Consider the following 27,716-nt stretch of genomic DNA (forward strand, 5'->3'; position numbering starts at 1 on the left):
AGGGTATTTCAGGAAAGAATTTTCAGAGGAGTTTGTGCCCATTTCATTCCCTTTCATGCCTTTAGGAATTTTTCTTAAAATACGTGACCACTGTTCCTGTTAAAATTCAAGTTAGAAATGCCCAAGTTAATGCCAAGGCAATAAAATTGATATAGCAGTAAAACCAGACACTTGTTGTTCCTATGAATGTTTCAGGCTATACAAGTTAGTATTAAGAACCAGTCTCTCTTTATCAGTTTAAATTCTTTAATTTCATGAATTGTTCAAGACAGTGTTTTCCAACCAGTGTGCATCAACAGGCTCAGTGAAAACACCAGATGTCTTTCTAGTATACTTACTATACCAAAAGCATACCATAAAGTCACATTGCAGTAAATTGGCACAATGAGTTTTGCAAGAACTGAACTAAACTTGTTTAAAAAAGTGATTAAGTATACTCATACATTAACATTTTAACAGCTATAAAAACGCTGCTTCCAACTCCTACAAAACACAGTGAAAAGACATCCCAACAAGGGTTGAAAAACTATGCACAAACAGAGGTCAGTATCATCGAAGAGAGTGGTTTTATACAAATGAAGCAATTAGGCAGTTAAAAGTATTTACACTTTTTCCTGCTATTAGCTAGACAAACATACAGTAGTCAGATAAAAATATACTACAACTCTAAGTCCTGTAACATGTAAGCATTTGTTTTCTAACTGGAATTTTCATCTTCTGAAATGTGTTACCTGTTAATACTGGACAAAACTATTGGCAAAAAGTGTTTAAATACTTTTAAACCAAGATTAAAGGGGCTTTTATTCCACAAAATTTAACTTTAAAATACTATGCTTATAAAATTATTTAAAACTTTCAGCAGTCTATAGATTTCAAATGCAAAACTTAACAATCCTCTTTAATTTGTATTTTAAAAAAAGACTCCAGTGGTGTCATTTGCTTTCAAAGGCAGAATCTTTTGCCGGCTTTTCAAGCTCCCTCTCTTCACCACATGTCCTAGAAACAAAATGAAGCAACATTAATGGCCATATAAAAATGTGGAGAGCAAGACTTATTCCAGATGAACTTGTACAGTCTGGAGTGAGCGATGCTGATGTACATTCAGCAGTAGATGAAGTCTGGAGAACTGAAGCAGGTGGTGATACCAGCTGTCTATCTTCTCCCTCACACCGACTGCCCCCAAACCCAAAGCGAAGCTGGTGGCAATTAACGCCACATTCATGTACGTGCCCGGCTGTGAATGGCAGTCATTCCCAAGTGGTTTGTGTCCCATTCAGGCAGTCCTCCCTAGTCTGCTGCCAAATGTGTCAGCTCAGGTGGAAAAGCACTTTGGCTTAACATATCTCACTAGTTGTAACTTTTCTTAGTAGCCAGAAATAATCCACTATGTGTCCCAAACACTACGGTAACCTCAGGAAGCAGTATATATTTTTACCAAACGAGAACAGAAAGGTGCTCTTAAATACCAATCACTTCAGAAGTATTAAGTTACACAACTTCTGTCTTGCAAAATTTTTGAAGTACATCTTCAGACAATGTCTTGCCTCTAAATTATCAAAGGGAGTAAAGTTCAGAACTGAACAGCCCTGTGATTTGAGAAGTTTACAAATTATTTGATTAGAGTCAGTAGTGGGAACTGCAGGGGTGTTTTGAACACTGATGATTTGCTTATACTTATTTTGCTTACTGGTTTCTCACTTCTAAAAAACTGAATATTGCAAATAAAAATGTATGAAAAATACTGAATGAAAGGACGCTTGTATGACAGAGAGACAGCACTCTAGCTTGCTTGAATTTAGAACAGGTATGTGAATGCACTTCTCAACATGCAAGGTATTTGCAAGAGGTGTTAACAAAATCTGTTTTAGAGCTGTTAGCAAACAATGAGCGTGAGTGCACAGACACTGCTCCCAAGTAGCCCTACAAGTTTCTCTGTAAAGTGGGTCCTTTTCTTTGTTCAGGTAAGTCAAAGAATGTGTTGGAGTGCAGAGTTCAAGGCCATAGCAAACACCACACACACTTAAAAAGATTAATGTTTATTAGCAGAACATGACAGCCCCACTAGCTCATTGATGGAAGATATATTTGCAAGTTTTACAGATACAATCACTATTACGGAAGTATTAAAAATATTGTCTTGCCTCAGAGTTGCTTTTTTGAGACACTCTTTATATTCAACAGCCTTTTCCAGGCATGTTGCATAACTATCTGAAGTATCTGCCTTAAGTTTCTTTTAACCAATGCCCATTGAGGTGTCATGCATGCACCCAAATATTCTTAATCCTTTTAATCACAAATAGAAAGGGCAATCTGACTGAGATTGCCTCTCTGTCACTCAAAAATCCAAGTGGTGCCAGGTCCTGTGGGAACAGGGAAAGGAGCAGGCCACAAAAGAGTTCTACCTTGGAGAACCAGTTTAGTAGTCATTTATTTTTAAATACTTGGCCAAGTATATTCTATTATTACTGAACTGCCTTGCTATTGATTTCAAGTAACTCAGGTGTTGCACTTTGCAAGTACCATATTGTGATTTGCCCGAATCACCTATTTAAGCAGTGTGCTAGGCTGTGTAACCTGTGTTAGCAATCTACACTTGCACCCTCATTATGTTCCCATAACATGCTGCTTGTTCAGACCAAATGAATATTTGGCATCAGTGGATGAGAACTCCCAAATGTCACTTCTGAAAGCTGTGTAATCAGAAGCCAGTAGTTCTGAGGCTACCTCTCAGCAAATACCAAATTCATTTTCATCTTAAGGGTTTTTTTGGTTTTGTTCTGTTTAAGTTTAACTTCTTGTAAATAATGGTCAATATTCCACTCACTTGTGCAGTTTTAATTGGGCAGAGAGCCAAAAGAATGCCAGGCAACTGCAGTTTCTCCTGGCCTGCATGAAGACAGCGATGAAAGGAAGTCTTGCTTCAACACACACTGCTGAACAAAAAGAATCCCTGAGCACGAGGTGCAGAAGCGCTCAGAGAAAAAGTGGTACTTCAACAAAAGAGTTCCGCTCAAGGATAATTCTAGGCCTTTTCTACGTTGTTTAATAAATTCTAATAAGTATTTGTCATCTTCTACAAGAGATTCACTGCTTGTTGTTCTTGTTTACAAAACAGCATTTTACAGTGAGGCTAAGGTTTAAACACTTACCTTCTGACAAATTCAAGCATCCTTATGGCTTCTTGTTTGGAAAAGGTAAATGCGTCAACCTCTGTAAAGCACTGAGAGTTCTGCAATTTCACAGGTCTAAGATCCAGCCTGCATTTAGGCAATTCTGTACAGGTTTACCTGCAGTTTACCTGCATTTGGGCAGTTCTATAGCTACACCACAGAATACTAATTTAAGTGGCTTAGCTATTGATTAGAATACATGATTTCACAAAAAACTTGATAAATCCCATCAGTTTCTGTAAGACTTGGTTCAGGCTTCCTTTGCTTCCAACTTAATAGCATTGAGTAGTCTAAAACACAGGAGAAAGCTTATACTTTGCCCTGTCTCACCACATGCTGATTTTCTCCTAACAGGACATCCCATCATTTTTTTCTTTAAGTCTCCACTGTACCAGTGAGTGAAGTAACTTTTATAGTGTTCATTCAAAACTTTAACATAAGATTTGCATGCTATTATAATTCTCTGAAGTTGAGAGAAAACTCTGTAGAGAAAACAGTACCTCAACACGGTTAAGTACCTTCAATTTGCTAGAGCAGAACAGATCCTTAGTTCAGTAAGGTTAACAACTCACTTTTTCTTACTGCCAGCTTCATGCTTATCTTTCTTTTCCTCAGCATTCTCTCCATTGTGTTGTGACTGGTTGGTGTCTTGAGCTTCAGACCCTCCATTCAGAACCTTTGAACCTTTAAAATGAAAGGAGAGGGAAAGAAAACAGTACTGCAGGCAGCAAAACTGTGCTATAAAAAGCCCCAGGTAATTTTTTTACCTTCATCAACTTAAACGCTATACCAGCTGCTGATATCCAGCAGCTGAAACAATACAAAAAGCAGTAACTGATACGGCTTCAACTTCTGAAAATGCCGTGCAACGAGCCTCATCCCCCAATTTTAATAATGGGAAACGAACAGTATGTATTTCATGAGGTTTCAAGTTCTTGTGCTTGCTAGGCTACAGAGGATAGGACTAACGCTTATTTGTATTCTGAGCAGTGAAAGAATATACTTCAGCAGTAAATTCTGTTTACCATTCTAATCTGGTCAGACAATTTTGCGGGATTTCTGATACTTTAACTGGAGGTTATTTGTGTCATGGATTCTCGTTTACTCTCAACTCTAACAACTATGTATATAATAAAATTTATGACAAACAGTATATATAAATAGAGTAAAATGTTTAGTTATAGCATGCAGTTATCAAGCAGCAAAACAAAACACTATGTAGAAGCTGTATTTAGTGAAGTCAAAGCAGGAATATTTAACCTCTTTAAAATTTCTGTGATAAATACATGTTTTGCTCTGGTGTTACAAGCCAGTGAATTTGGAGTGAATTGTTGAGGAATGTCACTTTCAGTCAGAGTTGACAGTCCATTTTATTTGAAGTTCCAGGTTTACCAAAGACACCCCTCTATCAAACTACTGTGCTACAGCAAGAAAAAAATACACGACATTACTCATCAGAATACTTACAGGCTAAGAGATGCTAAAAAGCAGACAAGATAATTTTAAGATGACATTCTAGTTTAGACTTTCTCAGAATCAGTTCTGAACTTGAATGCCATGGGAAGAATTCAATGAAACAATGAGTGCTATAATCCCTTGTTACAAAGTAGATAGTCTGAAGCTGTACTTCAGCTGAAGTACAAACTGCTGTAATTGTTGTGCTTCATAAAGACAGTAAGGGTTCAGCAGTTCAGTTTTTCTGAAAGGGGAGAAGTACGAATATAAGGAACCAGAATTTCTCTTTGTAGCAAATAAAGAAAATCCAGTTCCACGAAATATCTCCCGACTCTGATACAAACTTCTTACTATTATCCATTTGATTGGGCAACAATATGGTATTTCAGTGTGTTCTGTTGAAGTCTCGTGTTAACCTTATCCAGAGTTGCTTCATTAGTCAGACTATTCTGTGTGTAGGAAGTCTTCCAGTTTAGATTCTTTGTTAAAATATTAGCTGTGCTGATCACTGGGTTGGGGAAAGACCTGTGTGGAATCTCTACTACATCATACATACTTGTCTCACCATAGAACGGTTGGATTTTATCATCATTCTTGCTTTCTTAGCAGTTACAAATACAGCGGCATTCAACTACAGTTGTTCTGAATCCTTGGCATCCTCAATCACCTCAGTTACAGTAACTTGTTTATTCCAGATCCAGGTGGTGTAACTTCCAAAGAGTTTTCTGAAACAGTTTTGCTCCCAGGATTCAAGTTCAAAGTAAATATAATTATCTCCAGTGGTTGTGGAGATCAAGGATCTAAGTAATTTTAATAGCTGGTTAGAACTCCTACATCTTCAAGGATTTAAATTCATTTGCAACACAGCTTTCCAGTGTCTCTGTCTCATTTTATTCCTCTATTTGAAAATGCAAGTATCTATTTTACTACATTTCTTTCATTTTTTTTTAAATAACTAACCTAAGTTATTGTAGAGCATGCTTACTATGGAAAGCTTTCAATATCATGCTGTACTTGTACAAGCGCTCATGATTCATCTGGAATAGTACTGCTAAGAGAATGAAGGCTTTTTCTCCCCTAAATGATGATTATTTCTTTACTGTTAGACTGAACTACTAAAGCTGCATCACGGAAGTGGTTAAAAGCTGCTGCTACACATAGTAGCATGCATGATATAGGAAGAGCCTAGTGAAGGAAATTAAGCCGTTAAAGCGTAGGTGAAAGTCTAGGCACCAAAAGGCTACCTGAGGAATGGAAGGTAGTATGTTATTCTACCTCATGTTTTATGTTTTTTTATTCCATAAGGTAATAAAGTTAGAAAATTTACAGAGAAGTAAGAAATGATAAACTCAATTCTTGCAAAAGCCCTTCCCTTCAGGCAATAAAGGTAAAATAGCCACAGAAAACATACCCTTGAACTTGAAACTTAGTTATAGCAGCATTATCCTTGGCTATTTCAAATATGTAAAGGTTTTAATAGATGGGTAGAATTCCTATGTCAAGGATTTTTTGAAGCTGGCTCAGGAACTGATGGAGACTAGGTCTTTTATATGACAAGAAACTAACACCACAATGACTTACCTGTTTGGTCCTTTTCCTTTTCCATTTTTTTGTTTGTTCCTTTCTTCCACTGTTCTTTGGTTTTGTTGGCTTCCTCGTGCTGCTTCTGCTCAGCAAGTGATTTATTTAGTACTTGGGAAAGAACAGAATCTCCTTCCCCAACCAAAAACATGGTCTTGAACTTGTTGTATAGCATTGTAGATTTCTCCATGATAACTTGGCTAACTTTGAATTTCCGTATCTGAAATCAAAGTAATAAAACAATGAGCTCCACTTTAAATACCTATGTAATTTCATCATGTGCTAGATTAAATTCTTAATTTAACCTGAAATGAGATCATAGACTTTTACACTCTCTGAAGTATCACAGAATCACAGAACAGCCCAGGTTGGAAGGGACCTCGAAAGATCACCTAGTCCAACCCTTCGTGGGAAAGGGAGCCTGGATGAGATTATCAAGCCCCTGTCTGATCACATCTTGAAAACCTCCAGCAACGGGGACTCTACTACATCCCTGGGGAGGCTGTTCTAGTGAACGGTTGTTCTCACTGTAAAAAAGTTTTTTTTACACTGAGATGAAACCTCTGCTGGTGCAACTTGTACCCATTGCCCCTTGTCTTCTCCATGTGGCTGCTTGTGAAGGGAAAGCCTCTGTCCTCTTTGTAGATGCCCTTTCAGTGCTGGAATACTCTTATGAAGTCCCCCCTGAGCTTTCTCCAGGAAGAAAAGACCTAACCCCTTCAGTCTTTCCTTATAGGGCAGGTTTTCCAGCCCTATGATCACCTTCATGGCCCTCCTTCAGACCCTCTCCAGTCTGTCTGCATCGTTCTTGAATTGTGGGGATCAGAACTGGACACAGTACTCCAGTAGTAAATAACGCTGATATCAATTTAAGAAAACACACAAGTTACTTTGATTAACACTGCAGATCTCACCTTCTTTAGAGTCAGAATCATCTCTGTATGTTTCTGAGCTTGTTGCATTGTGACTTGAAGGGATGCAAGCTCATCAAGAGCCTCAATACACCTGTTCACATCCTGTATATAAACAAGAAATTAGTTTGAAGACTTAACTTACATGTTAATAACCCTTAATTAGCCATACTAAATTCATTTCCATGCTCAGTGATACCTTCCTATATCATCCTTAATTTGACTATGTACTTAATGTTAGAACAATTTATAGTCAAACTTGCAAAGATTACTGTCAGTTGCCTTTCAGCTACTTCCGTAACAAAACGCAGATGCAATTTGAATAACTTATGATTTTTAAAAAGTTTTATACTTTCAAAATACAAACTCAAGCTTTATGCCACTTTCACAATTCTAGTACTTCTATGCTTGAAGCTGTTCTCCATAGTCAGCTTTTTCCATACACAATTTTTCCCAAGTGACTTGCCACTGAGAAGGTAGCAGACCACCTTAAGTGGGCTGAAGTTAATATACAGAACTGTATCTTGGTAGATTTTTCAGTTAGAAGTTTGATGAATGACACACTATGCAGGACACTCAGAAGTAACGATGTGAGCTTCTGATCCATTTCCAAGAACTAAACTCTTCTTCCTATAATACTTAGTTCTCAATTCCCTTATCTTCAGCTACTCTTCCTTATTTTAATTCCTCTTTAGAACAAGATTCATCTCCAGCACAGGTCATAGTAATATTCTGCACCTTGTATAAAGTTGTAGCTCCTGTTCTCAAGAGAAATTAATATTTAAAAACCCTAACGTATCAGGACTGTGCTCAGCAGAATTCTTACTATCACCCTTACGTAATAAATACAATTATGGTAAACTAAGTGTCCTTGCTGTAGCTCTAGAACCAGTGGTCTCTCCAGTACTGCAAGATATTTGCTCCATTGCGCCTCTGAATCAGAGGTTTGGTGGGGTTTGCGGGTTTTCCGTTTTTGCTTTTTTACTTACTATTTTAGGGGAATTTACTATCTGGTTCAGGACAGAGTGATTTATTTAAGATTAACCATTAAGTTGTGAAGTAAAAGCTTTCTAAATTTTATTTAAGGTGAACTATTTTTTTGAGACAAAATATTGGCATAGACTTAAAATAATTTAAGAATAGGCCACACTGGAAATGAGTGTTTCATATTCAACACTGGTGGGTTAGCCTCGGCCAGCAGCCAGATGCCCAGCCAGCCACTCACCTCTCCCTCCTCAGCAGTGCAGAGGGAGAAAATAGGATGAGAAAGCTCATGGGTCGAGATAAAGACAGGGAGATTGCTTACCAGTTACTGTCATGGGCAAAACAGACTCTACTCAGGGAAAATTAATTTATTACCAATTAAAATAGACTTGGGTTGTGAGAAACAAAGACAAACATTAAATCAGTACTTTTCCTTCCCCTCTCTCCCATGCTCAACTTTATTCCAGACTCCCTCCCCAGCCCATCCCCAAGCAGTGCAGTGGAGGCAGATGGTCAGTACATCACAGTTCCTCTCTGCAACTCCTTCCCTATGGCATTCTCCTCTTCTCCTGAAGGACTGCAGCCTGTGGGGAGAGCCCAAGCTGGAGCAATCTCCACACAGAGACTTCTCCACACAGAGAAATCTGTGTGAGCATCTGGTCCTTCATGGTGTCTTCCACAGGCTGCAGGGGAATACCTGCTCCAGCAAGATGGAGCACCTCCTCCCTTCTCCTCTGACCTTGATGTTCCCTCTGCCGTTTCTCACTCTTTCCTCTCTTCCTCCTCCAAAGTGTTTTGCCCTTTCTTAGTAAGTTTTCAGAGGCACCACTATCTTGGTTGAGGGGCTCAGCTATGCGCTGCGGTGGGTCCACTGGAGCCGGCTAGAACCAGCTGTGCCTGGCACGGGGCAGCCCCCTGCCCTCACTACCAGAATCTTGCCTCCAACCCCCAACACAACACTGAGTTCCTAAGTTGGAGCACCTTGCTGCTTCTCATGCTACTGCACTTCTTCACTGACATGCATATCTTCTCATTGTACAAATGGCACTCACAAACGAGGATACTAAACCAAAGGCTGAATCCCTTTCAGCACCATCCGTCCAAATGGTACTCTGAAAAGACCAGGTAATCAGTTAGGGAAAGTCCTCAAACTGATGTCACTCTCACACCTCTCCTTGGCCTTAGCAGCAGTGAGACTTTTCTTGTCTTCAGCAGTACATAAAGGCAGAGATGGAATAAAGGCTTTTACTTGCTTTTTCAGTTGTGTAAATGGAAATGGGTTTTTGAAGATTTGCATCCCCTCCAGGACTTCAAATAAGAAAGCGACTGGTAAAGTATTTTTGGTCTGGTCTCATGATTTGAGGTTTCAGTTAGAGAAAAAAACTAAACAAAACAAAAACAACAGAAGCACAAATAACCTTAAATTCACAAAACCTGGTAGTATTGTTCTAAAGCACCAAAGGCATAGAAATTAAAATAGGCTTAAAAAAAGATACAGCTCTAGTCCTTCCCTATCTGTTTTCACTGCACAACCTTAACTGGATTCTAAGGTGTAACAATTTAGATACAACATACACAAGTGCTTGACAACCCTCACTGTAGAAAAGCTTTTTCTTATTTTTAAGCAGTATTTCCTGTATTGGTATCAGTGTTCACTGCTTCTTGTCTTTTCACTGAGAAGAGTCTGGCTCTGTTGCCTTTCCACACTCCATTCAGGTATTTACACATATGGAGAAGATCCCCCTCTCAGCCCTCTCTTCTCCAGGCTGAACACTCCCAGCTCTCTCAGCCTCTCCTATGACAGATGCTCCAAGCCCTTAATTCATCTTTGTGGCCCTTTATTGGGCTCCCTACAGTATGTCCATGTCTCTATTGTACTGGGGAGCCCAAAAGAGGACCCAGTGTCTCACCAGCGCAGAGTAGAGGTCAGTCATCACCTCCTTCCATGTTTTGGCAACTTCCTTTCTAATGCAGCCCAGGGTGCTGTTCACCACCTTTGCCACAAGAGCACATTGCTGGCTCATGGTAAGCCTGGTGTCCACAAGCACCCCCAAATAATTTCCTGACTCCCCAGCCTGTGCTGGTGCGCAGGGTTATTCCTCCCCAGGGGCAGCACTTGAACCTCTGTTGAACTTCATGCACTTTCTGTTGACACATTTCTCCAGCCTGTCCAAGTCCCTCTGGATGGCAGCACACCCATCAAATCTTTCCTTTCGGTTTTGCATCATCTGCAAACTTGCTACGGGTGTGGTCTGTCCCATCATCCCAGTCATTAATGAAGATGTTTTAACAGTACTGACTGCTAGTCACTGGCCTTTAGCTGGACTCACTGCCACTGACCACAGTCTTTTGTGCCCTGCAGTTCAGCCAGTTTTCGGTGCACCTTGCTATCCACTTAATTAGTCCAGACTTCATCAGTTTGTCTACAAGGCTGTTATGAAAGACAGTGTAAAAGGCCTTTTTCAACTTAATATAAACAACATCCACTGCTCTCCCTCATCCATCAAGCCAGTCACCTCACAGAAGGATGTCAAGTTTGGTCAAGCATGATTTCCTCTTCATTAACCCATGCTGACAACTCCCAGAGACCTTACTATCCTTCATATTATTGGAAACAATTTCCAGGAGGATTTGCTCCATCACTTTCTAAGAGATCGATGCAAGGCCGACTGGCCTGCAGTTTCCCAGAGCCTCTTTCTGGAAGATGAGGGTGACACTGGCTTTCTTCCAGTCCTTGGGAACCTCCCCCTAATCACCGTGACTTTCCAAAAATAAAATGGAGTGGATGCACAATGACATCATCAAGCTCCCTCAGCACTCTTCGGTTTATTCCGCATCAGGTCCCACTTTGTTTAAATGTTCCGTAAGTGGATCCTTGTCCACTGAGCATCAAGTCTTTCCTGTTCTGGACTTTCCATTGGTCTTGGGGACCTAGGATTCTTTAAAGGAATTGTACAAGCAAACTGAGGTCAAGAAGGCATTGAATACCTTGGTATTCTTGCCCTTTTTCACTGGATCCTCCACCCCGTTCAGCAGAAGGCCCACATTTTCCCAGTCTTCCTGTTGCTGGCGAGGTACTTGAAGAAGCTTTGTTGTCCTTCATTTCTCCCCAGATTTAACTCCAGGTGGGTTTTGGCTTTCCTAAGCACATCCCTCCATGCTTGGACAGTGTCTGCATATTCCTCCCAGGTCACCTGTCCCTGCTTCCACTTCCTGTATGCTTCCTTTTTTTGTGTCCTGACTATACTCAGGAGCTCCTTGTTCATCCATGCAGCCCTCCTGCCATGTTTGGTTATTTTCCTGCTTGTCAAGATGGATCAATCTTGAGAAGGAGGTAATTCCTAAAAGTGGGCCAGATCTCCTGGTCTCTTCTCTCCAGCATGGTCTTCTCAAGGGATTCTTCCAAGCAGATCCCTGTAGAGGCCAAAGTCTGCTCTCCTGAGCGCAGAGCTGTGATCCTTTTTGCCCTGCTCCCTCTTCCCAGGATCCTGAACTTCACTGTCTCAGCCACTGCAGCCAAGGTTGCTCATGACCTTCATATCCCTGACCAGATCTTCCCTGTTTATAAGAATCAGGTCCAACAGGGTGTCTTCCCTTATCAGCTGCTTGATAACCAGTGTTACAAAGTTATCACACTCCAGAAGCTTCCTAGATTGCTGTACAATTTCCATGTTGTCCCTTGAGCAGATACCAGGATGGTTCAAGCCTCCAATGAGGACCAGAGCCTTTGAACCGTAGGTTTTCCCCAGTTACCTGAAGATGATTTCATTCCTTACTTCTGCCTGATCAGATGATCTGCAGTAGACATCCTCATGATGTCACCCTCTTGGTCTGCCCACTAATCCTGACCTGTAAACTCTCAGTTGGCTGAGCTCTGTCCCAATGCAGAGGTCCACACATTCCCACTGGTCTCTCACACAAAGGGTATCCCACATCTTGTCTTCCCAGCACCTGTCTTTCCTAAAGAACCTGTATACACACATGGCAACACCCCAGTCCCAGGAACTACTCCACCAAATCTCTGTGATGCCAGTGAAACCATAGCCCTGCAACTGCAGAGAGATGTCCAGTTCCTCTGATTTGTTCCCCATGCTGTATGCATTAGGCTACAGCCACCTCAAAGAGGCACCCACTTCTGCTGACTTTCCAGAAAGTTTGTAAGAGCTTTCCTCATAACGCTGTGCTGCAACACTTCCTCATTTCTGTGCAGATGCTTGTGGTGATGCTACTTCAGTCCTGTTCTGTTGAGGAATTCTGTTATTACAAGGACAATTCTGTTTACATCACCCTGCATCATTCGATCACAATCCTGCTCCACCACTTCCTCACTTGCCCCTCTGCTACTGTTCCTAGTTTAAAGCTCTTTAACCAGCTTGGCCAGCCTCTCGGCAGCAATACTTTTGCCCCAAGTAGTTAGGTGGATCCTGCCACCTCCTAGTAGTCCTATCCATTCCTTCACAAGCCCTTTCTTCAAGAAAGGAACCACTGCCTAGGTCCCCATACCTTGACCACCACCCTCAGAGTCACAGAGTCATGCTTGATACTTTGCAGGTCTCCCCGACTATATCATTGGTACCCAACTTAGAAAACCAGGAGCAGTTAATAAATGGTCTTAAGGCCAGACAAGCCTCAACCATCTGTCAGTAATGTTCCAAATCTGAGCCCTCAGCAAGCAGCAGACTTCCCTCAACAATGAGTGGGGTCAGCAGATGGGGACCTCCATCCCTTGAATCAGGGAGCCTGGCACTACTACACTCATTGTGTCCTTCTGGTGCTTCTGCATGGCTCAGGCTGAGCTGGCACAGATGCTTCATTTGACAGAATTTTGTCTGAATGTTTCTAGTATATAATTTATTATGAAGTATTTTCAAACAAAACCAATTTTACATCTTTTAATGTCCATAGTAACCTCATTTAAGCAGCAGTTATCTTTCAAATGGAAAAAATTCTATTCATTCGCAGAATATTAATTAAAACCCAACATGCATGCCAAGTATTTCCTACTGGAATTATACACATAAATCAGTTTCAAAAAAAAAAAAACTTACAAGATTATCAATTTTCAGGGAGTTCTTAATTTCTGCATGTATCCTCTGAAGCCTTGAATCCATTGATGTTTCTGAAGATTAAAACCAGTATGGATGAATATTTGATAATCACATCAGGTTTGTTTTTGTAGAAAACTTCGCACAAACCTGAACTTCATACAGAATGCTGAGAAATATGGGCAGGCACTCTACATCAGATAACCATGCAGACACACACATAAATACACTACAGGGCTTACTATCAGAAACAAAGTACGCAGCTTTTTAAAACTGGACACTATTAGCAACCTACATAGTTTTCTCCTTAGGAGTTACGAACGGAAAATAATTTTCTATTTCAAGATACAGCTGTCACCCTCTACTTGTGGGCCAGGCTAAAAGGAAGTTTTAATAAAAACTAAAACTTGCAAAGCTGGAAAGCCTTTAATGACAGGACACTTGGATGTTTTCAGTAAACTGGGCATGGCTCAAGTTACAGTCCAAATCCATCCAAATGAAATGTTGCCAGTACACCTGCTCCAGCAGGTGTGCAAGATGAACCAACATGTCCATCTCTCATTCACATGCTGAATGCCTGTTTGGATTTTTTCATACACAAGTGGTACGTATTCTGAACAATACTGCAAGCAAACAGAGTTTCCTTCAAGTCCAATCCATCTTGGATGGTTTTGGAGAGTTCTCTTTTCTTCCCTGCCAACACTGGATTGGTTGGAATCCATGCCACTGGATCTGTACTATACTACAAATTACAGCCAGTGGTTTGGATTGCCCTTAAAGATGGGAGTACTAAAAAAGGAACGACTTATCCCTATGAAGGTCAGTTTGCAAGTCTGGGTTAGTAGACAAGACCACAGTAATCTGAATCTAAGCCTCTTGCTTAGGAAGAACAAGCCTCTTGCTTTAGCAAGAGGTAGTAACTAAATACTTTGAAGAAGTCCCTCAGATTATTGTATTATGAGAAGATAGAAAGGAGAAAATAAAGGGAAGAATGGAAGTGATTTGGTTCAAAGAATAAGAGGTTTTGTTTCTTGTTCACAAACTGAAGGGATCATTAAGGTTTAAAAGCTCAAATGACAGTAAATGGGAATAGCAAAGACCTGTTCTAATGAACTGAAGAAAGAATGAACATAGAAGAACAGGAATGCACTATTTCACAGATCTGAAGGAAGCAGTCATGGATCAAACATCTTGGACTGAGACCCCAAAGCCATCCTTAGTAATAAGTTATCTTATCTGACAATTCTGTTCAAAATTTAAGATGACCAAAAATACTGCTTAGCTTCTTTAAACTAACCTCTCTTCTTCTCCATCTTCTTAACTTCTGTTTTCTTGCCTTCTTCTTTACTCTGCCTATCAAAAATGTTAAAGTGTTTTTACAATGTTGTAAAGTGTGTTTTTCAGTCTTTTTTTTTTTTTCCAATTTTTAGATGAGATGCAATGTTTTGAGGTATTATCTCAGTAAAACATTAGCATGCAAAAAACCACAAAGAGCTAAACCCTGGTTTTCAGAGACTGAAATAAATTAACAAAATTAGTTAGCCGAGATACTGCTGATAAATCCTCCATACTGACAGATGGTTTTCCCTAGAAGCAGCAAATTAAAGGATTTCAAAAACAAGTCACATTTCTAAACTGTACTTTGTTTTGGTTGCATGTACAAATTGGTAAAATGGTATTGTACAGAACTAAATTATGGAGAAATAAAATACTTCTATTATAATGACAAAAGAAGTAAAACTATTTAACATTACCACAGGGAATTATGGAGAGATCAATTAGTCATAATCAGTTCTTATGTGATTTATTTTCTCATATAATTAATTGTAACTGTATAAGTATCCTACAACTAACCATAAACGTATCGGTGCTAATTTAAATATTCTTGAAGCAAATAGTAATAAAGGAAAAAAATTTATTACAAGTTCATTGAAGTCTCCTGGCTCTTTCTCTAATTGTATCACTAAAAATAAAGCTGGGACTCAAGAAAAAACAAAAACTTGTCTCCATCTCAGTTACAGGATGAAGACAGGCAGAAGTCCTTCAAACAAGCTTTTCAACTCTTTATTCAGAGAAGATCATGAACCCCTGTATAGCATTCCTCACTCTTGTCTTACTGAGGGGTTTCAAAGCCTCATTTTAGAATTTCAGCACACGGGTATTTCAGCACATCATGACTAAATATTCTGTGACTCATTTTCTTCCTGTCATAGTAATATGCATCCATAAAATATCCAACCCTGCATGTCTATCATCTTCCATGTTCCTTTCATACTCCATCCGGTTACAGAATCAACAGTTCTCAAGTACTTAAGACGATTTTACTTCAACAGGCAGCACAAGCTCATGCCATTTAAGAGTACATGTAAACTTTGTGTATGTACAGAACAGTGTACAAAGCACTGCTATTAGACTTAAATAAATATTAAAGAAGTAACTACAAAGACCAGAAAATGGAAACTGCGCTGATGAGAAAAGTAACCAAAAAAGGTATCAGCCTATATTCAGTGTATTAGTAGAGGAACTTGAAGACAGACAGCACAAAAAGAATCTTTCTACTTTTTATCAATATTGAGTTTTGTGCTATTAGTCATCAGCTATAATTAAATTCATTATGCATTCACTAACTACTACTCCTTTATCTTACTGAAACAATGCTCTATCTACCCTCCAATGCATAAAATATGACAGCTATTTAAAAGTAGGGGAGATTTGATTATAACCAAATCCATATATGACAGTTTGATTGCAGAAATCAATCAGCATATGTCAGATTTAAATAGTGATATATTAAGAGCTGCAAAGACGCTAAGGACAATTTAGTATCTCTGGAGTTGGAAATGCTTAGGTTTGGTACAGGCAAGTAGAGTAATTATGTTAGGTTTCCAGAGAAGGAGTGACAGGAAGAAGAGAAGAAAGGGTTAGAGGATAAAAAGCCCCAAACAAACTAGATTCTTGTTAACGAATGTGAAAAAGGTAGTGTTTTGCTGTTACAAGTGAAGGGGACCATTATCCTCCTCCTTTTTCTCCAAATTTTTACCTTGTTCTCCCTTTCTTCCGCCCTCCCACCAACTGTGGGGATGGGAAGATCACGCTCTCGTGGTGGCGGCTTCTTCACCCATTTGCAGAATAGCTCTTGAGAATGAGTCAGATTTCTTCCTATTGTGTCCCGCCCCCCTCCCCCCACCACAATTTCTGGAAGGATCTTCTCTCCATTCTTATGCTTGATTCATTTGTGATAATTTATCTTCCAAATGCAGACTGCTCTTGGTATCACTCAACTGGCTTTGCAGTGCTAGAGTAGAATAATTCTTAATTTTTTCCTTGTTCTGTCTGACTGTGTGTGCTCCAGCTGCCAGACAGAGAAGGAATTGTGTTCCAGGTAACCCTATGCATTCCACAACCTGATCAAAAATCCATAACCATGGATTAATAGGTCCTACCGGTTCTCAATCTAATGTATCCCAAACATCAAGAAACATATACAGCTTTCATGAAGAGTTTTTCACACTGATCCCTTTTCACATGGATATTCTTAGGTTACTGCTAAGCAGAACCCACCAGCTGCCTTCTGCTAGAAATTCTAAGTCACTGAAAGACTGACATTGCTTAATTTCTAGGTTCAGTTCTTCCTATTCTTCCACAATAGACCATACTGGTTTAGAGAAGCTTTTTACTCTCCACTTAAAAAGAAGTTAAAATAGACAAAAGAAGGGTGGGGGGAGAGAACAACAGAACACAGTGCAAACTAGTTTGGAATTTTTTCAGATATTGTCTCCTCCTGTTAGTTTCAAAGTACTCCTAAAACTTGCAGACATCACATGTTAAAACATACTCACGATTCAGATTCTGTCTGTTCCTCTTGCTTACGCTTTCTTTCTGCTACTTCTCTCTCATGTTGGCCTCTTACAATGTTTCTTCTATGAGCTGCCTGAAAGCTTCTTCCCCCCTTTTTCTTCTGTTTTTATTTGGGATTTTAGGATTGGAAAGAGAAAAGGAGTCTTTAGATTACTGAAAAGCAAGATTATTAAATCATTGTTTCTGTAAACAGGTAAACCTACCTACACTAAATATCTTTGAAGCAACTCTGCTCCATGGAACAACCTGACATGCCTTTCCCCGCAACTAATACAAGACCTCCACATGTTGCTAAGTCCTGAATTTCTTCAGTGCTTTCTCCCTTTTTCCTTTTCTAATAGAAGGCAAATATTCTAAGCACCAGAAAAATGAAGGCATTCCAAATTATTGGCTAGGTACAGCTTTATACCTTTCAAAAACTTGATTTCAAGCCAAATGTCCTCTTAGACACACCCAAGGAAAAAAAGTCTGTGTTCTGAGGTGTTTCTCAGATGGAAAAAGCCTTTTGACAAAATAAATAACTGCTACATTTAAATCCTTTGTTAAAAAAGAAAAGTGTCTTAGAAAAGATGCTTTTCTTAGAAAATACCATAGAAGTTCCTGAAATAATTATTTGACAAAATGAAGTTCTGCAACTTTTATTCTAATATCTACATTAGCCAGCCCCAGGGCTCCAACCTTTACTAAGATCTGGAATTAACTTCAAGAAAGATCTTCAGTGATACTATTGTCCCCTACAATAAATATATCAGTAAAGCAAAATTATACCTTGTCACCTTCTTGTTCTTCTCCATCATCTTCAGAATCAGAAGCTGACGCAGAACCCACCTTCGGAGTATTTTTCCTTTTTGGTTCAGCCTCCTTCTTTCCTTCCTTTTTGTCAAATTCCTTCTTTGATTTCTCCTCTTCCTTCTGACTTTCCTCATCTTTTTTCCCTTGCTTTTTGGGCTTTTCTTCTGGTCCTTTTTTCTTTACCTTTTCCTCCTCATTAACACTAAAACATGAACAGTATTTAGCCATCATATCAGTTACCCAGAGTGAGTTTAAAACATCATGTTCTTCTAAGTCAGGAAGTTGACACCCCCCCCCCCCCCGAATATTAAAAATTATGAAGTTAATTCACTCTCAGCTCTTTTAATGACTTAAAAAAATACTCATTCTTTTTCTAAAATTATAGCCCACTACCTATGCAAAAAAAGAAAATAATAATAGTATGGAAGCCCTAATGAAGCTAACATTAATATATGTGCATAGGTCCAAAAGAAAAAACTTAATGCTCAGAAGTTCTCCACACAGATGTGTGTCTGCAGGACCAAGAGCGCATACACTGTAAACTAGTTTTATAAAGTATACTTAAGGTGTACATATACTGAAACTGCATCTGCTAATCTATAGAAAACTATGCTAATGCTCATTTTTTCCTTCAGTTACCAGAACCACTAAGGACTCAACACAAGGAATTAAGAGGGTAAAACCAAAATTTAGGTAACAAATAGTGTTGGAATTCCATCAGAAGAGATTTCTGAAACAAAAGTGTAAAAAAAATTTCAGTATTTCAGTTTTGCATGATCTTGTCTTTTCTCTTAATAAACACCTTCTCCTCTTCACCCAACATATAATTTGCACAGATTTTACAAGTTAGGAAGGTTAAGATCTTTCTGTCTCTTGTTCCATAAATGTACTACCTTGAGTTACTATGTATTAATTACCTGAGCTGTAAATAACATCAAAGCAAACAGTAACTCATACTGAATACTAAAGGGGCAAAAACTTGTCAGGGACTCAGTACTAATGACAAAGTCTTAACATAGGGAACAACATGGCTTACAACGAAGAAGCTTTATATTAAGAACAAAACAGAACAACTCACGAGTCACTCTCTGAAAGACAAGGTGGTTTCACCAACTTGGGTCTCCCTCTTGGTTTTGGAACCTTTACTTCGGAAGCTAGTATTTATACAGAAATAACAGGTTAGTCCGCAGCCACCATCTGCTCCGTGTCTATGAGGAAAAACTCTTACTCAGACAGAAGCTACACTTTAATCAAAATATATACCCTAACTTTGTTATAAAAAAATTTCAAGTGTTAAGCAAGTTCCAAACTTTAATCAAGATCTCTTTGAAAAATGAAAGTGTTGGTAGTTTTTTTAGCTAATTGGTAAATTAAACTTGTTGGTTTTTTAGCCACAGGCTCCAACTAGCAATTCTTGTGTTTTTTGTACTCTGTGCAGTTAGGATTTGCTTCCCATGTTGCATAACTAATATGAACAAGTCTGAAATCAGAGAATGGAAAGAAGTCATTTAGGGTCCGCACTTACGCAGCCTGTTTGCCAGTATTTTTACATGTATCATGGGGCTTCCATCACTTTTCCTGGTAACAAACCACTATCAAGAAGTTCCACCAGCACACTACAGTACAGAGCAAAACTTTGCATTTCCTCAGATTCATCGTATTGTTCGGAATAAGACAAATAGTGTATCTGCCTTCCTGGCACTTCTATCCCTCAAATGCTTGTCCGATACCACAGTGAACATGTGGTTAGGAAACCTAACACTCAAGTGTTTAAACTGCTGTTGGTGTTAGCATGGAGCACTGTTAAGCACGAGATGCATGCATCATATCAACACCAGAAAAGGCCGCACAGTATATCTTATAAAAAGGCAGTTTATATAGGGAGTGAAAGCATCTCTTATAGATCCTTTCCTGCTCCTACAGACAACAGTTAATAAAAACAAACAATTGTAAAGATAAAAAACACATACAAATATTAAAAATGTACATTTAGTACATGTAATGAAGGGGGGGAGGGGAGCTGAAATAATATGTAATTTCCTCACAGCTTCCAAGGCAAAAATTGCACTTTGTGGTTGCACTTTCTAAAAGTTATTTTCATATTGTCAGCAGACACAGATGAGTATAAATTATCTGTTTCCCAGACTAGATGCTCATACAATTTACTTAACTGCTGCAATAACTGTTTTCTGATGTAGTGGTTAATGATCAATTCAAGAATATCTGCAAGCTTACCACAAGAAGTCCAATGTATTACAACATTGCCACTTTGAAAGAAACAAGCACTGCAGAATTATCATCAAATGGTTCTAATTATACATTTTTAAAAAAGCAGTTTTATCTTCTTTTCATTTGTCTATCAATCTGCACAGACTGCCTTAAGTATCTTTTCCAACAAGTCTCTCCAGCTCTCTGTTTGTTTTTACTGTCATCTGAGCTCCACCTACAGGCTCTCTGTCCCCCTCAGTTACCCTCCTTGTGTTTTATGGATATTCTAACACAATTAAAGCATTTTATAGACCTTTAACGAATATAAAACCTTTATGGAGCAACAATGCAAGAAGAGCTCTTATTGTATATGTATAGTTCAGCAGCATTCTATGAAGAAGGCTTTTCTAAAGGTGATACCTGTACCCAAAAACAATGACTCTTATTTAGAGAACTGAGCATTAATGCTAACAATTTAAATCCATTTATGTCCTAAATTCTTCAGTTTGAGACGAGGTGTTTTCTCATTACAACCTATTGGCAAAGACTGCCTTTAGCATGAGAAAGTACTCTGTCGTACTTTAGGGGAAAGAGACAGCTCCCTGACTAATTCTACTAAAGTATTTCTGTGGTGAAAAAAATTAATCTTTCTTTTAAAGTTACCTGCTGGTCTTCCTCTTTTGGGGCTTACTTTTGGAGACACTGGCACAGGAGCTGCTGCTGCCACTGCCGCTGCCACTGCCGCTGCCACTGCTGCTGTTGCCACTGCTGCTGCTTCCTCAGCTTCAGCTTGTTTTTCAGCCTAGTTTAAAGAATGAATTTTACAAGTGAAAAAACACAGGGCACCAATTTCTCAATTACTTTCTCAAACAACAGTTTTAAACTTCTACAAATGCATTATTATGCTATTGCTTCCACACATGAAAAAAAAGTTTCCAAATTTAATAATAGATTATATCTAAACATCACTAATTTTGCCCTCTCCATACCATCACTACCTGATACAGCAATGTTTCATATCATTTCAACCAGCCCATTCATCTTCAGAACAATAAACTATCTTGGTACAACAAAGGAAAAAGATTATTTGTAAGTATTTTTAAGATCACCATAACAGCATACCAAAAACCAGTTTTAAGCAGGTAAGTTCACACCGCCCCCCCCCCCCCCAATACAAATACTCTTCTTTAAGATGCTATCATCTCCCCTAGCTGCATCAAAGTATCAAGCCAGTAGATGGAACTATTCAGGAAAACACCTCCTTCGAGCTCTATGGGCAATTATTCACAATGAAAAATTGTACGTCGACCTGCACTAACTGGACATAATGACCTTCATCTACATAGTCATTTTAAGGGGGCTGGGTTGTAAAAACAGATAGAACTTAGGACAAAAGAAGGTCTTGATGAAAGGATACATATCTCCCTGCAGAAACATTCCATAACCATACATACAGATAAGAAGAATTGAGAAAAATCCCAACAGGAGAAAATATTCACAGAATTTAGTGTCCTGGATGCAGGAGCATCAGCTAGCAGCAACAGAAAAGTTATAGGCAAATACATTTTTATCTTAATATTCTTTGTGGGCACCTATAATAAAAGACAATTTTAAAGAACAGAGACAAACTTAAATCGAGAACAGAGTAGAGGTGCATCTCTCCTATTAACTGTACTTTCCATCAGTCTACAGAAAGACTGTTTAAATGAAGACAGGAAAATACCTGTTAGAATGCCTTTTTATAATCCCAGGAAAAGAAAACACAATGTTTCTTAAGGCAAATGAGAAATGCAGTCAAAGTCATATAACTGCATAGTCAACCATCTTTTCTACCCACACCACATCCCTTCAAATACTATGTTTTATCTGTTCAGCAATGGCCTGTCATAATGCAAATTTCTGGTTAAACCCCTTGCCACACACAGCACATGCCAAACACAAGTCTGTCAGCTGAAGCTAGTAAATGTGACAGAGGAAATAATCTCAGGCCTGCAGTGCCTTATGATGCCAAAAACCCCCACCTGAAACAAAACAGAAGAAAAAACACCAAACCATAGGATTTGCGTGCTTTTTGAAAAAGTAAAGAATGAGATCTTTTTTGCGTGTGTGTCATCTGTGAAGCTTCTCTCCAATTCACAAGCTGAAATCACATGTATGCATAGTCACAGACATGCTTTCAACTTCTTGCTATTTCAGACTAGAAGCTGTCTTTGAATTTTATTTTAGGTTTATCTTCATGAGATTTACCTTTCTTTTTTAAAATAAGGTATTCTTTAAATTATATTTTTTAAATATTCAAGTCATTTTTTTAAGAGCATCCAAACATGTACTTTTCTTTTTTGTGAAGCAAATGATACTCAGCATGCTACTTATCTGTGACAAACATATTAAGGTCACAGTTACTTCACACTCATCCCATCCCTGCGTCAGCACTAATGTTACAAGTTAAATGGTTTCAAATTAAAATTAAACTTTGCCCCATTTTAATCTAGCTTTTACTTGGGTCAGTGCCCTGATCTGGTTTGCTGTGTGACCACACGAACATTAAGGCTTGAGCATGCTGAGAAAGCAGCTGGAACTGCCTCTTTCAAAGTAACTTAAATTCGTCCCAGGTTGAAGAGACCACAAAATCACAACCTCATGAAAAGGTGGAGTATTTCAGGTGTTAGTTTAGTGTAATGAAGATGTTAAAAGAAATTTTTCAGCACTTCAAAACGGACTTTTTTATTAGCAGTCTAGCAAGAGTTTCTATCTCAGTTTTTCTTATTTCCAATGGACTGTTTGGGAAAAGATGGGAACTCCCTACTCTACATTAAGTTCAAACAGAATTAAGACTTGTAAAACACCTTCCGGGAAAAGTTTAATTCCTACAAATCTTTCAGCCATTTGAACAGGGGGAGGAGGGTGTCAAGCACTTCAATGTATGCATAATCTGTCATTAAAGAAAATAATATCCATTATCATCACATCCAAAAATTCTAGTAAGGTGAAGTAATTAAACATATTGTTACCTTTCTTTTTCTTCCTCTTCTGGCAGCTTTAGGAATAGAAGCATCATTTGTTTTCACCACATCCTGTGAAGATTAAAAATGGTACTAAGAGTCTTAACGAAACAAAAATATATTTTAAATTATCCTAAGTTATTTCCACAACTGAAGCCTCTGGCACATAATTTAGACAACAATCCCGTAATTGTATATGAAGACACCTCCTGCTTTTAAATTATTAAAATACTGATTATCTGGTAGTCAGGATTTTTTCTGAAACATAAGAAACAAAATAAGTACTAAACAATATTCTGTTTTAAATAAAGGTACGTAGTCATGTTTTAGTCTGTCTGAACTCTAGTCCTTTAAATAAATACATTTGCAATACAGAGTAAGTTATAAAAAACCACAGTTCTACCCGTTTTAATTGACCTTACAGACAAGCCAGACTAAAAATTTCTTCTCTGATGAAAGCTTCAATATAAACATGAATGAACACATAGGAAGTTTTACATAATGAAACAGCTCCTGAGACTGTCACAGTAATAATAACTGTAGCTTTTTAGTACTCAGTAATAGATTTACATCAATCGACATAATATTAAAATGTTCTCTGCTACATAGAAAAAGCTTTCACATACGTCTTTACTGTTTTTTTCAGATGGCAGATCATCTTCCTTTGAGGTATCCATCTCCTTTTCTTCTGTTTCAGCTTCTGTAGGTAAGTTATTATCCCCCTTAGGGAATAACTGCAAAGGGAGTCAACAGAGTAAAAAAAAAAAAAAGGCATTAAAAAGTATTTTATAGTGAAAAGAGAACACGCTAATAACCTTCAGGCTGCTTTTCACTTTAAGTAGTTGAAGTCTGTAGATACACTCCTTCCCTAGGTACACATTAAAAGCCTAAGGCAGGACCACTTTCTCCAGTACACAGCTGCAGATGGTTGACAGAAGAGGTCAAAATACAGCAATGTACTATAGTGGAGCTTCAATCCCACTTTGTGTTCATGATAACATAACCACACTTTTCCATCATACCACCATTACATGAGTACTTCTAAGTGTTCATGCCAACATTCAAAATTCATTTAGACCACTGTTTATCTATACATACAGATGGATATCCGAGTCACAGACCACATTTAGCAAAGAGTATCACTCTAGTAAACAAAGACTCAATGTAGTAAACAGACCACAAAACAGACCACAAACAAGTTGTTTTATCATGTATGAGAGAATAAGTAGTAATAATTGGTGTCATCTAATCTACACCCTTTTTCCTGTTTAGTTGAGGTTTTTGTTTTAGGTGAGCAGTTAAGACTTGAAAAATCAAGAGTTTGTAGTAACTTACTTGAAAATAATCAATCCTTGCAGCCTATGTATGTTCATGTTTTTCAGATCTTCAGTTCATTCTCTCAACTTTAATACTATTGCCTCGTCCCACTTGCAAGAACCTTTTGTAAACTTCTATTTTAAAGTAGCCACAGCTGTTAAAATCTCAACATTGAATAAAGCAACTCAGGCACAAGGCTATCATGCAATATTTCTAATTACTTGAAGACATGTAGTATCACTGAGTCTTTTTACAGATTAAAACTTTAAGACAGAAGAATCACTGGTACACTGAAACCACAGGAAACCAGAGTACAATGACCAGTTAAAAGAACGCTATAGCTATGTTAGTATCAAAAGAAAAGGAGTAAGAGTAAATTTGCTCCATATTTTGCCTTGAACTGTAACTGACAGAGTAATTACAGAAATCTATGTAAAAGGACCCATTCAGGATCTTCCATTCCTTCTTTGCGTTTAAACGGCTCTTATGTCTTCCTGTTTCTCTTTCACAGTGCCAGCTCAGGACAGCCTGAAAGCACTTTTCAGGGGAAACATGAAGCTTAAGTCACTGCCATCCCCACTAGCACATGCTGCTTGCTGCATAAATTCACAGTGAAGCAAAGTAATGAACCAGTCCAGTTTAAAAGAAGTTTTCCCCTTGCAGTAGCAAATGCTGGGGAACCAATACTTTTATCAGCAGTGTGCATCAGCCAGAAGGAAGAACAGCACTGGTTTACTAATACTACCAGGAAATTACATATTGAAGAATGCTCCTAAAGTATAGCTGATACAACCCAAAATCACACTGACCTTCCATATGTGGAAGTACTAAATTAAGGAACACTCTAAGCAGCAAGAAGTTGGGAGAAACAGCCCATCAATAACTCCGCAGTCTCCAACTCACCAAAACAACTCTCGACATCATCTATCAGTGTACTACCAGTACACTAATTTTTTTTTCTTCAATCAGGTCTTTTTCCATCCTGAAAAAACAACCTATTACAGCTAGTAGACACTAATCCTACATGAGGAACATCCGCTATGTATTCAACACATTGCAAATTCTTCAGTTGCAACTGTGAATCAATACTAAAGGACAGCCAGCTACACCTACAGAAAACCTACATTAAATCTTGGCAAATAATCAAAAAGAAAACGGTCAGAATTAAGATAAGTCTTTTCAAAATAGTTTGACACTTAATTTAAGGGCACTGCTTATCCTGTAGAGTAGTAATTTCCAGAAATGATTTAGTGATACCATCAAACAAAACATTCAAGGATAGAGAAAGTTCAAAGCATCTACGCTAATATTATGAAGTGTACAGTAAGCTAGGAGGGTTCACCTCTTACAGTACAGCACCAGTAAGCTGAAACAAAGATGTTTCAGACAGAAATGCATTTTCTTAGTATGAATACAATATATTTAAAGAGAATACAGTCTTGTTTCAGAAGGATTCTAAGGTATGCACACATTTACAAAGCAAAGCAGCTAAACTCTGTCTATATAAACTACTGTATATCGATTACTCACAGATACTTTCCTGACTAAGAGTTCAATTGATACAGCTATGAAATCCTTTATATCCATTTATATCCTAATTAGTCCGTTAGGAGTATGGCCTAAGTCAAACTGAATCTTATAATCTGTTCAGGCAAATACACTGAAGAACCCTTTCAGCCCAGACAAAACCTAATGCTCTGTTAAGCTTTTCAACAAAAACTGTCATAATTGAAAGAGACAGTCATACCTGCCTATGTTATTAAAAAGTCTTCAAAAACAGAAAGGGAAACTTAAAAGCTAAATCTTGGTGATCACTTCCACCTTCTCCTGCCTAGGAAGTACTGTATGAATTTAGTTTAAGTGTATTATGATTTGGAAATATAGACAGATAAAGAAATTAATTTTCAAAAACATGTACAGCACCTTAAAAGGAATATAGAAAGACAAGAATATTCCTATATGTGTGTCTGAAAAGAAGCAAAGGCAAGGCAGTTACAACAGTAAAACACTGTTAGTTTAAAGTACTTAAGTAAAAACTTGGCAATACAGATTTGACTTAAAAACATTTCTGGTAGAATAAAAAACGGAATTCAGTCACTTACTTTTGGGACAGAAGCCTTTCTTCTTTTGGCTCCTGCTTTTTCTTCACTCCCCTCCACAGGCTCCTGACTGCTTTCTTGAACAGTTTCTTTGACAGGACTGTTAACAGCTGGATGGGACTTCAACATAAAAACATCAAAAATGAAAACTAAGTCCCTTCCTAAACTACAGAATAACAATACTGAGAAGTGTTCTGCCACCTGTATGTTACTGAAGAAAGCATCATCCTAAGGAACCTCTTATTAGAGCTACAAGAATATTAAAATATATCGTATTTCATTAATTTCCACCCTTTTCAGTTTAAATTGCATTTTCATTATCAAACTTTCTAGCTCTAATGCTATGATAATTTATTTCCACACTAAAAATACTGTGATGGGAAGTATGAAAATTGTAATGTATAATTTAATGTATAATTTTAAAATAAAAGTTTTTGGTTGAATACAACTTGTGATGCTACTGCCAAGAAGTGCATTTTTAAATAAGCCATCAATCCTAAGTAAGCCAACTACCTGTTCCTGAAAACACGAGCAGGAAAAAAAAAATAATAAAGGCTAAAGAACTAAAGTTAAAAGCATGGAAATAGAGAAGGTAAAGCCAAAGTTACTCTTTTTTATTCCATTACATTGTCGATAGCATTCTCACTCATTAGCTTACATATTAGCTCCTTCAAACAAAGCTGGCAGAACTCTCCTGACTCTTTAATTTTTCCCCCACTGAGGAAGTGGGTTTGGATTTAAGCCCAAGCCACAAACTCCCTTCTGCCCTCCACCTCCCTCACTAGCAGTTACAAGCAACATCTGCAAAGTATAAATACTGCTTTCAGAACATTCCAGGCAGTTCTGGCAGTTAAACAGAAAACGTGGCTCTCAGAAGGACTCACCAAGACCAAATATGCCCAGTAAAAGGACAGAAAAAAAGAAAAAAAATTGCAAGCGAATCCCTCTATATGAATAGCTGACAAGTCTGTCACTTCAATATTAATCTTGTACCCAGAATAAAAACTCAATTTTGCCGACATGTCAATGTGATTACCCACCCTCCCTCTGACCTTACCTGCTGTGCGGCCAAACACAAAATTATCTACTCACCCTGAATTTTTAGGCACTGAAAACTAAACTGTCTTCCCTGCTATTGTCCAGTAACTGTGCTTCACTTAACTCTAAGAATCTTTTTAAAAATCAAATAATTTTATGTAGATCAAATATAGAGATCAAGGAATATTTTAAGATACATTCATTCGTCTCCAAGACCTCAGCTAAAAAATTTGTCCATTCATCAACGTGTACTGAA

The 27,716-nt window shown here is 38.2% G+C and overlaps 1 protein-coding gene across 4 annotated transcripts in view; it reads right to left on the reverse strand.

The window, feature by feature from the left end:
* Window positions 1-224: 224 nt before the first annotated feature.
* PSIP1 (PC4 and SRSF1 interacting protein 1) overlaps window positions 225-27,716 on the reverse strand; it is a 39,683-nt gene continuing 12,191 nt past the window's right edge. For all 4 annotated transcript variants that reach the window (XM_075527148.1, XM_075527147.1, XM_075527149.1 and 1 more), the window contains exons 5-17: window positions 26,426-26,542; window positions 23,633-23,740; window positions 23,016-23,078; window positions 20,668-20,806; window positions 18,875-18,950; window positions 17,773-17,998; window positions 16,986-17,104; window positions 14,444-14,499; window positions 13,150-13,220; window positions 7,121-7,222; window positions 6,207-6,426; window positions 3,743-3,854; window positions 225-996 (exon numbers count right to left, since the gene is read on the reverse strand). In XM_075527148.1, coding sequence (XP_075383263.1) covers window positions 933-996; window positions 3,743-3,854; window positions 6,207-6,426; window positions 7,121-7,222; window positions 13,150-13,220; window positions 14,444-14,499; window positions 16,986-17,104; window positions 17,773-17,998; window positions 18,875-18,950; window positions 20,668-20,806; window positions 23,016-23,078; window positions 23,633-23,740; window positions 26,426-26,542 — 1,473 coding nt within the window. In that variant the 3' untranslated portion in view covers window positions 225-932. The remainder of the gene's footprint in view (window positions 997-3,742; window positions 3,855-6,206; window positions 6,427-7,120; window positions 7,223-13,149; window positions 13,221-14,443; window positions 14,500-16,985; window positions 17,105-17,772; window positions 17,999-18,874; window positions 18,951-20,667; window positions 20,807-23,015; window positions 23,079-23,632; window positions 23,741-26,425; window positions 26,543-27,716) is intronic.

Source organism: Mycteria americana, chromosome Z (genome assembly GCF_035582795.1).
Source record: "Mycteria americana isolate JAX WOST 10 ecotype Jacksonville Zoo and Gardens chromosome Z, USCA_MyAme_1.0, whole genome shotgun sequence".
In the NCBI taxonomy this organism is placed as follows: Eukaryota; Metazoa; Chordata; class Aves; order Ciconiiformes; family Ciconiidae; genus Mycteria; species Mycteria americana.